At 43.5% G+C, this 14782-nt stretch overlaps 1 protein-coding gene across 1 annotated transcript in view; it reads left to right on the top strand.

Annotated features, from left to right (window-relative positions):
• LOC128848710 (receptor-interacting serine/threonine-protein kinase 2-like) overlaps positions 1-14782 on the top strand; it is a 39632-nt gene that overhangs the window by 12142 nt on the left and 12708 nt on the right. The window contains exons 3-7 of the mRNA XM_054048811.1: positions 5068-5316; positions 9127-9304; positions 13259-13412; positions 13666-13821; positions 14009-14151. Of these exons, the coding sequence (XP_053904786.1) occupies positions 5193-5316; positions 9127-9304; positions 13259-13412; positions 13666-13821; positions 14009-14151 (755 nt within the window). The 5' untranslated portion in view covers positions 5068-5192. The remainder of the gene's footprint in view (positions 1-5067; positions 5317-9126; positions 9305-13258; positions 13413-13665; positions 13822-14008; positions 14152-14782) is intronic.

The following is a 14782-nucleotide window of genomic DNA, read 5'->3' as shown; positions in this document are numbered from 1 at the left end:
CTGGGGCAGGTAAGTAAATTGGCACTGAAAAGGCAAAGTTTTGATTCTTTTTGGGCCCTTATTTGATGGGACTAGGAAAAAGTCATTTTTCAAAATTATCTATTTTTTTTACCTCTTGGAAACTTAGTGGCCTTAGCGGTTGTTGAGCTTCTGTCTTTTGTGTTAGATGTAATGGTTGATCACTGTAGTCTCTGAAAGTCCCCTGGCACTTCTTGCAAAAATTGGGGTGTTAGCTAGTGTTCTGGATAAATCTCAGTATGAGTAATTATACATGCTGCCCATTTAGATTTCTCCCTGCAACTACCATCAGACACACAGGCTCAATTCCATCCCTGGTGTATGTAACATCACCATGATGTGATGTCTTTATTTGTTTATTGGGTAATGAGTTCCACCAGTATTTATGTAATGGTCTTCCCTCCTCCTCTCCTCTCCAAAATAGGTCTCAGATCACTATCTGAATTCTCTGAAGAATTTCTCCTTACACGTAGTCTAAATGGTAGTTAATGGACTTCCTTTAGGGATGAATTTGGCCCCATAGTTTTCTTTTCCTGTCCTTGACTATAGTGCAGCATTGCTATGCTCTGTTAAAAAGTCAGTGTTTCATCCAGTTAACTGTACTTCACTGGTATCTATGTATTTATCTGACCTCAACATCATTGCATCAGAGCAATAAAGAAGTGAAGTGAATTCTGTGCATAGACACTGAAATAGACACTGAAACGAATTAATGGCCCTTATATTGTGGTTTCCCTGAGAGATCTTACTAAATTTTACTTTTCTTAATTTTCTCTCATTACTACTGACATTCTTTAGAGCAATCCTAAATAATTCTTCTCTTTCCTTATTCGATATATATAGACTGTAATATTTTGTGTGAGAGGTTGTAAAGCATTTTAGAATCCCTCAGGATGAATGGCACTATATAAAGGTAAGATATTAATCATTATTTTCATGAATTAGAATGCACAATAGTAGTGACAAACCAGCCTCTGAGGGGTTGAGTCTGACCTAAGCTTGGATCTAGGAACTGGCCAGTGTGACCATGATTTAGTCATACCAATCACAGCACTAAAATTAAGCTTTAATAGTTTGGCTGGCACTGTGTCACATAAGCTGAAAACAATAAGCAAGATAGCATCAAACAAAGGACACCATGATTGTTTTGCTACCCTCTGTGCATAGCATGTAGAATCATAGGGGCCGACTCCGTGGGTGCTCCGGGGGCTGGAGCACCCATGGGGAAAAATTGGTGGGTGCTGTGCACCCACAGGCAGCTCCCCACCCCAGCTCACCTCCGCTCCACCTCCTCCCCTGAGCGTGCTGCGGCTCCGCTTCTCCCCCCTCCCTCCCAGTGCATCCCGCCGTGAAACAGCTGATTCAGGCAGCAAGCGCTGGGAGGAAGAGGGGAGGAGGGGGAACACGGTGCGCTCGTGGAAGAGGCAGGGCCGGGGCAGGGATTTGGGGAAGGGGTCCCATAGGGGCGGGGAGGGGGCACGATTGGGGCAGGAGTGGGCGGGGTGGGGTAGAGGCGGGGCAAGGGGCAAGTGCCCACCAGTGCCTAGAAAAGTTGGCACCTATGTGTAGAATCATAGAAATTTAGGTCTGGAAGGGACTTCAATAGGTCATGTAGTCCAGTCCCTGCACTGAGGTAGAACTATCTAGACCCAAGGTAGGCAAACTATGGCCCGCGGGCCACATCCGACCCTTGGGACCGTCCTGCCCAGCTCTTGAGCTCCCTGCCGGGGAGGCTAGCCCCCAGCCCTCCCCTGCTGTTCCCCCTCCCCCACAGCCTCAGCTCACCATGCCGCCAGTGCTCTGGGCAGCGGGGCAGCGCGGCTGTCAGTCCTGCTGCTCTGAGCAGCATGGTAAGGGGGCGGTTAGGGGTGGGGGGTCCCGGGAGGGGACAGTCAGGGGACAAGGGGCAGGGGAGGTTGGATGGGTCGGGAGTTCTGAGGGGGGAAGTCAGGGGGTGAGAAGTGGGAGGGGGCGGATAGGGGGCGGGGGCCAGGCTGTTTGGGGAAGCACAGGCCTTCCCTACCCGGCCTTCCATACAGTTTCAGAACAACGATGTGGCCCTCAGCCCAAAAAGTTTGCCCACCCCTGATCTAGACCATCCTTGACAGGTGTTTGTCTAATCATTGGAGGTTTGTAAAAAACCTCAACCTCCTTAGGTAATTTGTTCCAGTGCTTAACTACCCTTACAGTTAGCAAGTTTATTCTAGTGTCTAACCTAAATCTCCCTGGCTGCAATTTAAGCACATTACTTCTTGTCTTGTTCTCAGTGGATAAGAAGAACAATTTATCATTCTCCTCTTTATAACAGCCTTTTATGTACTTGAAGATTGTTATCATGTTTCCTCTCAGTCTTCTCTTCTCCACACTAAACAAATCCAGTTTTTTCAATCTTTCCTCATAGGTCTTGTTTTCTAGACTTTTAATCATTTTTTGTTGCTCTCCACTAGACTTTCTCCAATTTGTCCAGCTCTTTCCCAAAGTGTGGTGCCCAGAATTGGACTCAGCACTCCAGCTGAGGTCTTGTCAGTGCTGAGTAGACTGGAAAAATTACTTCTTGTGTTTTGCTTACAACACTGCTATTAATAATCCCAGAATGATGTTCACTTTTTTTTTTGCAACAGTATTACATTGTTTACTCATATTTAATTTGTGATCCACTATACTCTTTTTTGCAGTACTCCTTCCTAGGCAGTCATTTTGTTTGTGCAATTGATTATTCCCTCCTAAGCGTAGTACTTTGCATTTGTGCTTATTGATTTTCATCCTATTTATTTCAGACCATTTCTCCATGGAAAACTAAATGGGTGCATCAGAGTACACCACATGTGAGTGTCAGGGAGTCATATGCTTTTTCACTATTTCTGCCAAAGTGAGCACTTCAAAAAAAAATCTCCAAAGGCATTTTTAAAGACAGGTTTTTTAATTATAAGGGTTTCTTTTTTTTCACGTGTGATTACAAATGTAACACAGAGTCTATGACAATGACTAATGGTCTATAAATACCTAAGACAGTTATCATACTGTTGATGTCATGCTTACAGAAATGTAGGCCATGGACAGGTAGTGAAGACATTGTTAAACAGAGATCAGCGTGGAGGGGTGAAGGGAAGAGGTACTCATAATAACTTGCCCCCTCTCTATTCAGTCTCCCCAATTCCTGATGGTTGTTGCCCATACCCTTGCTGCCACTGTCTCCTTTCCAGGCACCTGTGCCATTTCTCACTCTCTGAGGGGCACGTAGGCACAGACTGGATACTAATGCTGCTTCTAGTAACACTCATTTCTGTTCGGATAGCCATGCAGCTTTGAGGAAATCATGTGATGGGCTGCTCCCTGCCTCCTATCCTTGGCATTCTTCCTTTCAAACCACAGAGCTGAAGCCACATAATGCTGGTGGGGGGAGGGATAGCTCAGTGGTTTGAGCATTGGCCTGCTAAACCCAGGGTTGTGAGGGAGCTGGGGAAAAATCAGTACTTGGTCCTGCTAGTGAAGGCACGGGGTTGGACTCGATGACCTTTCGGGGGTCTATGAGATAGGTATATCAGTTCTATGAGATAGAAATATCTGTATATATATATATATTTTATATTTTATTTATTTTGGTGAAGAGAAGCTTGTCAGGCTCCACAGGAAGGGGAAGGGAGCATGTTCAGTGGTTTTGCTTCCTCTCTGCTTCCTCTCTGCATTTAGGGCAGGGACAGGCAAAGTTTTTGGCCCAAGGGCCACATCTGGGAATAGAAATTGTATGGCGGGCTAACAAAATTGGGATTGTGGTGTGGGAGGGAGGGAGGGCTCTGGTTGAGAGTGCAGGCTCCGGGGTGGGGTCAGAAATGAGGAGTTCAGGGTGCGGGAGGGGGATCAGGGCTGGGGCAGGGGTTGGGTGTGGGAAGGGGTGCAGGCTCCGGCTGGGGGTGTGGGCTTTAGGATGGGGCTGGGGATGAGGGGTTTGGGGTGCAGGAGGGTGCTGTGGGCTGGGATCGAGGGGTTCAGAGGGTGGGATGGGGATCAGGGCTGGGGCAGGGGGTTAGGGCACAGGGAGAGGCTCAGGTGTGCAGGCTCCAGGCAGCGCTTACCTCAAGCGGCTCCTGGAAGCAGCAGCATGTCCCTTCTCCGGCTTCTATGCGGAGGTGTGGCCAGGTGGCTCTGCACGCTGCCCTGTCTGCGGGCATCGCCCCTACAGCTCCCATTGGCTGCGGTTCCCAGCCAATGGGAGCTGTGGGAATGGCGCTTGGGGCAGGGGCTGCATGCAGAGCGGAGCCGCCTGGCTGCCCCTATGCGTCGGAGCTGGAGGGGGGGCATGCCGCTGCTTCCGGGAGCCGCATGAAGTGGCCCCCGACCCTGCTCCCTGGCTGGAGCTCACTCCCCCGTGGGAGCTCAAGGGCCGGATTAAAACAGCTGGAGGGCTGGATCCAGCCCGCAGGTCATAGTTTGCCCACCCCTGATTTAGGGGCTGATCCAAAGCCAAATGAAGATAACAGAGAAACTCCCATAAACTTCAGTAGGCTTTGGATCAGACCCTTTAGAGGGTACCATTCACAAAACTCCACTTACACTATACTCTGTAAATAAAGCTGGACACTCAAAAATATTATTGTTTTCTCCTTAAAGTTCCCATTCTGCTAGTTGCTGAGCACCCTCCAGTTCCATTAACTTTGGTGAGAATGGATGCAGCCCATCACCTAGCAGGATCAGGCCTTTACTACATATCCACTTTCTCTGTGCACACTCTACTGTAACCAAAAAGGGAATGATTTTCCTTGTCTTTATTTAGAGATGGGCCTAAGCCACAAAATTCAGATTCAAACTTTACCAAAGCTGAGCGGGTTTTGTATCTGGGTTTTGGTGCACCCCACTGTAAAGATAAGGGTGGTTTGCAAAGTCTGGATCCAGATTTGAACATCCCTGTGTTTTGGGGGGTATTTGGATCCAGGGTGGTGTTTCTGATGCATCTCAGTTTTATTGTTTTCTCTTCGTACGGGTGGTGGTGGCCATCACAGTGTCCACTCAACCTCTCTAATCTTGTCTATAACCTCTTCTTGCCTATTTCAGCAATTAACTGGCCAGCCCATGAAGAGAACCTAGATGACTGCAGTCACTAAGGAGTTACAGTTTGCACACACAACGAGGGGAAATTTTGGATGCGTGTAGGCAGCCAATAAAAGAGGAGATAAACAATGCAGCTGACTCATACCCAGCAAGGCTTAGACTGTGACTGCATCACTGTTCCAGGCAGATCGCAGCTCTTTGTTGCAGTCGCACTAGCTCACTCCTGTAGTCTCTATGCCCACACGTCTGGAGGTAAGTCGCAATATTCTTTGTATGTTTGTTTTCACTTATTTTATTTGTACACTGAAACATTAAATCAGCCCCCAGCCACACTTCCCTCATATGGATGGAAACACTTTCACTGTGAATTAACCATAAAAGTAGTTTTTAAAGGATTAGCTCTTATAATGCAGGATTTTCCAGTGTGTTTCAATGAGACATTTAAAGCCTCTCACAACTTTCTGTAGTCCTCCTCATTCAAACTGCCAGCCTTGACAAGCTGTGATTAGAAACCACATGGTAGTGTGGGCAGTAAAATGATATTGGATTTTAAAAGGAGTAAAATCTCTAGACCCAGAAGAGCAGAGCTGTTGGTAGTGCAGCACTGAGAGCTTTTTTCCCAATGAAGGATCCTTTTGCATCCCATTTAGGGACGGATTCTGCCACTCTTACTGACATTAAATAGTACCTTAATCTGTGATTAGTCCCACTGACTAGTTCTGAAATAAGGTAATTCTCAATGTATGTAAAGGTAGCAAAACTGGAGTTTCTGATTTTAAGGTCAGATTTACTTGATGTAAATCGGCAATTTACAGATGAGTTGAGAATCTTGCCCAAACCTCTAGATGTATGGGGGGAAATCCTGCTTCCAGCTGTAGTTCATTTGTATAAAAACAAGAAGTGGTGAAAACATGTCATTCTGGTTTTCAAAACCTCTTTGGTCAGGGTTAGATTTTGCAAAACCAAAACGCAAGGGAGGTCTAGGTTGGACATTAGGAAAAGGTTCCTAACTGTCAGGGTGGTTAAACACTGGAACAAATTGCCTAGGGAGGTTGTGGAATCTCCGTCTCTGGAGATATTTAAGAGTAGGTTAGATAAATGTCTATCAGGGATGGTCTAGACAGTATTTGGTCCTGCCATGCGGGCAGGGGACTGGACTCGATGACCTCTCGAGGTCCCTTCCAGTCCTAGAATCTATGAATAAAATATGGGGGTGATTCAGATCTGCTTCTTTTTTTATTTGTGCCACCAAAGTTTCAATAATTGATTCCAGTTTTACCTAGTTCTCTTTTTAAAATAAAAATAAGCAAAACCAGGAGCGATTTGGAGCCAAGGGTCATTATTAGACTCTTTTTTCGAACCCGAACATTTAGAGATTTGAGTAAACGGTTCTGGTTTTACACATTTTTAGAGATGAAAAATGATTTTTGTTTTGCAAACCTTTTGATTGTTTATTTTTCTCCACAGAAACCAAAACTAAATTTAGGTTCCACTTTATCCAATCCCCATAATATTTGAGGAATAAATGGTTCTTTTTTTTTTTTTTTTTTTTTGCCTGTCTCTGATTTGGAAGAGCTTTGTGTAATTTTGCACGTAAAATGACTGGGCTGGTTCTGTTGGTCTCATGCCATATTGGATGTGTCCTTTACAAAATACACTGCTTGAAGCAGATGTAGGATGTGTCCTTTACAAAGTACACTGCTTGAAGCAGATGTATATGAAAAAATAGATTATGTTCTTAAGCTCTTCATTTTGGGCATCAGAGAAATCTCATGTGTCTATAATCTTTCCTTCCACGTAGTTGCCATCCAGCTCAATAATTTGTTCATAGCAGCATAGAGAGGATCAGTCACAACCCTGCCTGCCTCTGAACTGAGCCAACAAAGTCATTCTGAGAGGCCATCATATAGCTACTGAATGAGTGCCTTGTTTTAATAGTTTCTGCAGGAACCACAGCTAGTGCCTTCAGATTCAGTCTAGAATGTTGTTGTTTAAAATAAAAAGCAAAGGGTCTAACCCATCTTGTTGCATCAAACTTACATTAGACTGGGGAATTTTATTAGTCAACCAATGGACATTTTAGTCTGATTATTATATGAATTAGGGTAGCACTTGGAGGCATTAACTGAGTTTGGGACCCCATTGTGCTTTAGGTCAGGGATTCTCAACCTTTTTCTTTCTCAGTCCCTCCCCCCCCCCCATGCTATAAAAATTCCACGGCCCATCTGCACCACAAAAATTGCTTTTTCTGCATATAAAAGCCAGGGCCAGCATTAGGGGGTAGCAAGTAGGGCAATTGCTTGCGGCCCTGTGAAGCTAAGTTGCTCAGGCTTCGGCTTCAGCCCTGGGCCCTAGCAAGTCTAATGCTGGCCCTGCTTGGCAGACCCCATGAAACCTGCTCACGGCCCCTGAGTGGGCCCCAGACCCCTGGGTTGAGAACCACTGATCTAGGTGATATCAATATACAGTGTAACAGCCAGACCCTGCTTGGAAGACCTTGCAATTTAGTTAGGCAAAATAGACAAAGGATAAAATAAAGGTGTGTGGTTATCCCCATTTTATAGATGCTCGGCTGAGTCACTGAGAGATTGTGATTTGCTCTAGATTACACAAACTTTCTATGGCAGAGCTGGGAACTAGAATCAGACCTCCTGCATCCTAGTTTAATGCCTTAAGCACAAGACCACACTTTAGCTGAACCCTCAACTTAAAAAGAGAGTTCTCAACTTACACCCCTTACTCACTACTTAAATCTGCAGTTTAGAGCAGCATTAATTCCGGCATGGCTTTCTTAGGGGAAATCTGCTGAGTCTGAGGGGAGCATTCCATTTTGAGCTCTTATGACCCTCCGATCTCCAACCATGCAGTATTCTCATAAATGGGCTTCTGAAGACCCCTTTTCTTCCCTCTCTGTTTTCCTTGTCTCAGCTCTGTCTGTTCTTGTTGCTTTCTTTCAGCACTAAGTACAGGGAGTTTTATGCTCACTATATTTTTAAAACATCCTCACCTGTTATTAATAACACCTGACTCATACATTAACACAAAGTGGCTGTGTGGGAGGTTGTTATCTCTAGTCAATGTGTATTAAGGCACATATGCACGTGGCCCTAGAGATCTAGTATATATAACCAATGGGCCAAATTCTCTGCTGCTGTAAATGGGCATAGCTCCACTGGCTTCAGTAGAGTTTTGCCAGTATACCACATCAGGGAATTTGGCCTTTTGTTTTGCTGTTCTGTTGACATACAGTATCCTAGTAAATAATGGCACATCTGTAAAGGGCATGGCTCTGGAGGTAGATTGGAATGGATTACTGCAGTGTTTCCCAAACTTGGGACGCTGCTTGTTTAGGGAAAGCCCCTGGCGGGCCGGGCCAGTTTGTTTACCTGCCATGTCCGCAGCGCCGGCTGATCATGGCTCCCACTGGCCGCGATTTGCCGCTCCGGGTGAATGGGAGCTGCGGGAAGCGGCGGCCAGTACATCCCTCGGCCCACGCCGCTTCCAGCACCTCCCATTGGCCTGGAGCAGCAAATCACGGCCAGTGGGAGCAGCGATCAGCTGGACCTGCGGATGCGGTAGGTAAACAAACCGGCCCAGCCTGCCAGGGGCTTTCCCTAAACAAGTGGCGTCCCAAGTTTGGGAAACACTGGATTACTGCATTATTACAGTTTTTCATGGGAATTATCTTTCTGTCCAGCATGGAACTGTAAGAATTTTAATCTGTTGTTTCCCCAAATTATAACACTATCCTTGGAAGTCAAGCATTGTATTATATTAATGTAAATAGTGCCCCCATATTTCCAGGTGATTATAATGAGAACTGGCCATAATATTGAGCACTTAGCACCTCATATTTACAAATGGTAAGTAAACCTCAGGATGTCCCTGTGTGGTAGGTAAATTTTTTCCCTATCTTTAAAGGACAATCTGACCCAGAGTATGGTAATACGAAGCCTTTTGAATGAAGGTGAAGAGTAGTTTGGGGAACAAAGCGTGGTGTAACTTCAGTGTACCTTGGCAATGATAACAAAAACAAATCTAAGGATGTCTGTTTTTCTTCAGTTCTCTCCCCCACTAAACGCCAGAAAATGGCCAATCTGATGCCCGTAATAGCCCAGGAAGAGCTGGATAACTTTATCTTCACCAGGACAAGTTCTGGCTTCGCTCTCAAAGCCTTTCATGCTCCTCAGAACATTAACGTATCACTGAAACTGCTGACCAGCCAGAATACAACAGAGAGGTGGGTATCATATTTAATTTACTATATAAACAGCTCAGGAGGACAGTAGTGCAAAGAGGGTACCAACATGGACTGTAGCATTTCTGACCCCAGTTCACCTTTCCACTTCAGTGACTCCCACCTGATTAACAGAGACAAAGTGGAAGAAATACATTGAATTGCACTAGGTGAGAAATTTGACATACATAATGACAATGGGGCTTGATCCTGAAGTCATTATTAATAGTGTTGTGATTGCATCAAAGGACTTCAACCCATGTTCAGTGCACTGTTGTACTATGCACTATACAAACACAAAGAGCTCACAATCTAAGTTTTAGACAAAACATGATAGGTGAATAAATGTACACATACGAGAAGAAAGGGAGAATGGACAATTGCAGTAGAGTTAGGACTGAGGGCATATATTAGTCATAACCACAAACTTTGACACAAATGGATGTCAGCCTAACACTCACATAACTCCAATTTATTTCATTGGAGTCACAGGCTTATAGGGATTATGAAGTCAGGCCCATACTATTTTTTTAATGGTGTGGGACCAAATCACTCTAGTGAATGCACTCATTAGGCTCTCAGTTTCTTGAAAGGGTATCCAAGAGCAGAACATGGTCTTTTTAGTATCTGAGAAGTTTAGATCCTTAGCTAGTTTTTTTAGGCGGCATGCTTAAGCTGAAAAATTCAGATTTCAAATATTTTAAAGTAGGATATGGAGAGGTCGTTTTTCCCAAAACAAAGACAGGAACAATTTATCTAATCCAACTCAGATTTCAAACACCCCCTAAAATTCTTGGGGTGCTTGCATCCAAGGTTCCCATGTTTGGTCTTTGGTTGTGCTTGAGTCTAAATTCTTTCATTTATGGCACCCAAATTTGAATCTTGAAACAAGAACTAGTTTGTCTTTAGTGAGGGCCTCTATAGGACTCAGGGCCCTGATCCAAATCCCACTGACGTCAAGGGAAAGACTTCCATGGAGGTGGGATCAGGCCAAAAATAAATTAAGTTTGAGAGTTCTGCTTTTTATTTTTTAAATTCAATAGAAATGCAATAACTTCCTAATCTAAAATAAGAATATATTTATTTGGTAGTTTTTTTCTAAAAGGCTTGCCCTCTTTCCCCTGTTTGCTCCCCACTTTTTGTTTAAATAAAAAAAAAGGTTACATCAGACAACAAAAGCTAATAATTTATTTTCTCCTTTCTGGATTTAAAGTGTTGTTCTAGTTACAAAAGTGATTATGGGAAAATGAACCTTCTTACTCATATCTGCTCTTTAAATGTCAAGTCTCTGTTTGTTCCCTCACCTCCCCCGCACTATTACCACTGTAGAGTGAACCCAGCAATGAGAATAAGATGGATTCTATCCTGCCCATCATTTGAACTGCTAACCTAGTTCCAATGTAGAAATCCATAGGGTTAGTAATGATGTTAAGAGGTAGAAATAAGCACAATTTGTATATAAATTTTGGAGCCACAATTTATTTATAAACACGGGTATTAACATACTGAATATCCATTATGTTTGCAATGAAAAGGCTGCTTTCCTTCCTTAAAAAAGAATCCAACTTGGACTGCCTGGCCTGACTTTTCTAAACAATGCATGTTCAATTGTATATGTGAAAAGTGCCTGCACAGCTGCACATCTAACTTGAGTGTGCTGTTACTGCCACTGCCCATGCAATATCCATGCACAAATATATTTGATCTGGAAATCAGTGACCCCCAAATATGGAACTCACAATGTAATTTTTAGTCACTTCTCCCTATAACTGCATTTTTATATACTTCCCTGAATTGTCTATCACATGCACACCAGAGAGGATTCCAACAAAAAGCAAAAATACAGGAAGCAACTTTTACTACAATAGGACTGTGCTGCCCTGTCTTACATTTCCACCCTGCATTTCACAGTATTGTGCTCCAGCAGAAGGGCAGTTACCAGCAGCCTCTCGGGCACTGGCAAGCAGAGGGTGGGAAATTTGATCCACACCAGCTTAAAATAGTTTTTAGAGAATTTTTCTGAAATAGTCTCCCTCCTATGTTAGGAGTTGCTGGGGGGAGTGGGAACAGGAGCTGGTTTGGAAGACAGATGCTAGTTTGAGGAGTTGTCGGATATCTCCCAATCTCTTACACCAGTACATGGGACAGATCAGGGAATGGGCATCAGTTCAGGGATCAAAGAATCTCCTGCACGCTGCTGAGGCTGATCAGGGACCAGGAGCCATTGCATACAGCTAGGAAGCAAATACTATAGGGTCCAGGGTGCTAGCATTACCAACAGTGTCATCAGGCCAAATCCTGATGTCTTTACTCAGTTTTTACTTAGGCATACTCCCACTGAAGTCAATGAGACTGTCACTGAGTTCAACGGAAGTTTGCTGAAGCATGAGGAATCTAAGTTAAGATCTTAAGATTTATCAAAGAGGACCTACTGCAATAAATATATCCTACAGCCTAAAAACGTACATAGAATAGAATAGCAAATCTGTGATTTACATGGTGTAATGTTTGGGACTGAATTAAGTTCCCAAACTTTGGAACAGTTGGGATCAGAAGCCAAACTATGCAGCTGGACCCTCTTCCTAACTATACAGATTTGTTTTTCAGCAGGAAACACTAACTGGGTTAGTCTTTAAAATAATGACAGGGGTTGAAATCCTGGTCCCATTGAATTTTACCATTGATTTCTATGGGCTGAAGATTTCATGCATAGAATCAGCAATTCAGAACATATTGCAGATGGGATCATATTTTTAAAGTTAAATGCAACTTAGGGAGGAATGATCCTGTAGCACAGGGGTGGCCAACCTGAGCCTGAGAAGGAGCCAGAATTTACCAATGTACATTGCCAAAGAGCCATAGTAATATGTCAGCTCCACCCCCTCCCCAGTGCTCCCAGCACCTCCCACCCACTGGCAGCCCCACTGATCAGCGCCTCTCCCTCCCACCCTGCATGTCCTGATCAACTGTTTTGTGGCATGCAGGAGGCTCTGTGGGGGGAGAGCAAGGGTATGGCAGGCTCAGAGGAGGGTGTGGGAAGGGGTGGAGTGGGGGCAGGGCCTGTGGCAGAGCCAGGGGTTGAGCAGCGAGCACCCCCCTGCACATTGGAAAGTTGGCGCCTGTAGCTCCAACCCCTGAGACGGTGCCTATACAAAGAGCCGCATATTAACTTCTGAAGAGTCGCACGTGGCTCCGAGTCCGGACCCAGAAGTTGGCCACCCTGGCTGTAGCAGAACCAGTTCATTTATCTTCCTTGAAACTGAACATTCTGATCAGATCCACAGATCAGTGCTACCATTGTACAACTGAACAAAGAAGTTATTGTCCAAAGTTCTCAAATAATCTTAATCTTCTACTGATTAGCAAAATCTGGTTTCCTTATACTTCTTAAAATACATCCCACTGAATTTAAGACTAAATCCAATCTGAGTAGAAGCAGATTCAGCCGCACTAAGTCCCTACAGTTACACCTACCACTTACACTAGGTCTGAATTTGGCCTCATGGCTTTACCTTTACTCTCTGATGTGGTTTGATCCCAGCCATACAGGCAAGACAGGCTATGACTGAAGCTGGTAAAATTTGCAGTGTAGAAGGGACCTCACTGATGGCATGAGGAAAACATACTTTTAGGGGAATGGCAGGAAAAAAAATCAGTTCAGAGCGGTCGTTTCTTCAGTTAGTTTAACTATCCCAAACATTCTTCCTGCCCTTGCATTTTAGATCCTGATAAATATATTTTGATACTAATGGAACTAGCTTCTTTCTTGTACATTTTACAGTTTTAATGTGAAAGATGTTTTGTAGTCAAGAAAACATGGTTGGTATTAAACACCAGCTAAGGGGAGTGGTGGGAAAACTCTACCAAATCATCCTTCTTTCCAATATCACACAATATGACTGTTACTCAGCATGTCTGTCTGAAATGCTGCCTCTTTAACCCGTTCTCTGCTTGCAGTGAGTTGAAGGTGCTACTCCAAGATGTAGCAAACACACGACGCATTCAGTCTGAACAGCTCCTGCCTTCTCTTGGGATCTACCAATCTCAGGGACTTCTGGGGGTCGTGACTGAATGGATGTGCAATGGATCCCTCCACTCACTCATCCACGAGGTAAGGAAGAGGTAGGGATCTTTTAGAGGGGCTCCTTTATGGGTGTTAAAACTGTTTAGAAGCAAGGGCAATAATAAAATGAGCAAACTGTACCTCAGTTATGGATATTAATTTTGCAATAGAGTTGCTAATACCTTTCACCTGTAGATCTCAATAGATAGTGTGAATAATGACTGCTTTATAATTCTAAAAGATATATACATATCTATATATATCGTGGAATATTACACTGAAATAAATGTTGATTTTTTAGCACCACCTGTACCCAGAATTGCCTTTTCCCCTACTCATGCGGATCCTGTCAGATGTGGCTGAAGGATTATATCATCTCCATAGACTAGATCCTCCTCTCCTCCACTACAGCCTGAAACCCTCCAATGTCCTTTTGGATACACAATATAGAGCTAAGGTGAGGCCCTTTTACATTTAGCTTTTTGTCTTCATTATTTTCTTGACATGAAACCAGAACAACTTCTAATATGCTTGATTATAGGATTATTTATCAGACATCTGTCCTAACATAAAATACCAGATCAATATTTGATACCAATAATGCCATATTGTTGCTACAATTCACCATTCACCCTTCTCTACAGATAACAGATTATGGTCTAACCTCCTGGAGGAAGCAGCAAAGATCAGTTCTGCAGAACTGCAATAGAAGCTGCTGGGATTTGGTATACCACTCTCCTGAAATACTTGAAGGAGGTGTACCCTCACAAGAAGGAGATATTTACAGGTTAGTACAGGTTTTTAAGGGAAAGTTATAGCTAAAGGAGACCTACTTCTGGAGAGCAATTCACATAGTATTGAATTAAATGTTTCTTTCAAGAAAATATTGTAAAATTATACTACAGTGAAACCTACAGGTCACAGTGTTCCATTCAAATAACAGCTGTTACACATATCCTATCTGCATAACATTCCAGACTAGGAATATTGCAGCATTTAGTTAAACTTGAAATTCCTAATGTTTGATGGAAATTATTTCAATACAATTTGTTATATTAAAAATTAAGACTTATGGCCATACCTTTAGGTTAAGCAATTGCCAAACTTCAGCTTCAAAATATTAATTTACAGTAAAAAAGTAGAATACTGCTGCGGATGACATGCTATGAAGTAGATTCTCATCTTGATGCTTATATTAGATTTACTTGAATAAATTAAAAGGAGTTCTATGCACACAAGGAGAGAGTGACAAATCCTTGTAGGTGAAGGACTAGTTTTTAGCAAAACTTATGTTTTTTTTAAACATACCCTTTTCAGATCAGAGACCAAACTTTCAACTGTAGTTACCAAACTGATTCTGTGTTTTCAACTATCTGACAAAACTTAATCTGCCTACAAAAATAGGCATGCCTTAGACA

This window comes from Malaclemys terrapin, chromosome 14 (genome assembly GCF_027887155.1).
Source record: "Malaclemys terrapin pileata isolate rMalTer1 chromosome 14, rMalTer1.hap1, whole genome shotgun sequence".
Classification (NCBI taxonomy): domain Eukaryota; kingdom Metazoa; phylum Chordata; order Testudines; family Emydidae; genus Malaclemys; species Malaclemys terrapin.
The sequence above is the reverse complement of the archived record's forward strand: the minus strand, read 5'-3'. Positions and strand labels throughout refer to the sequence as shown.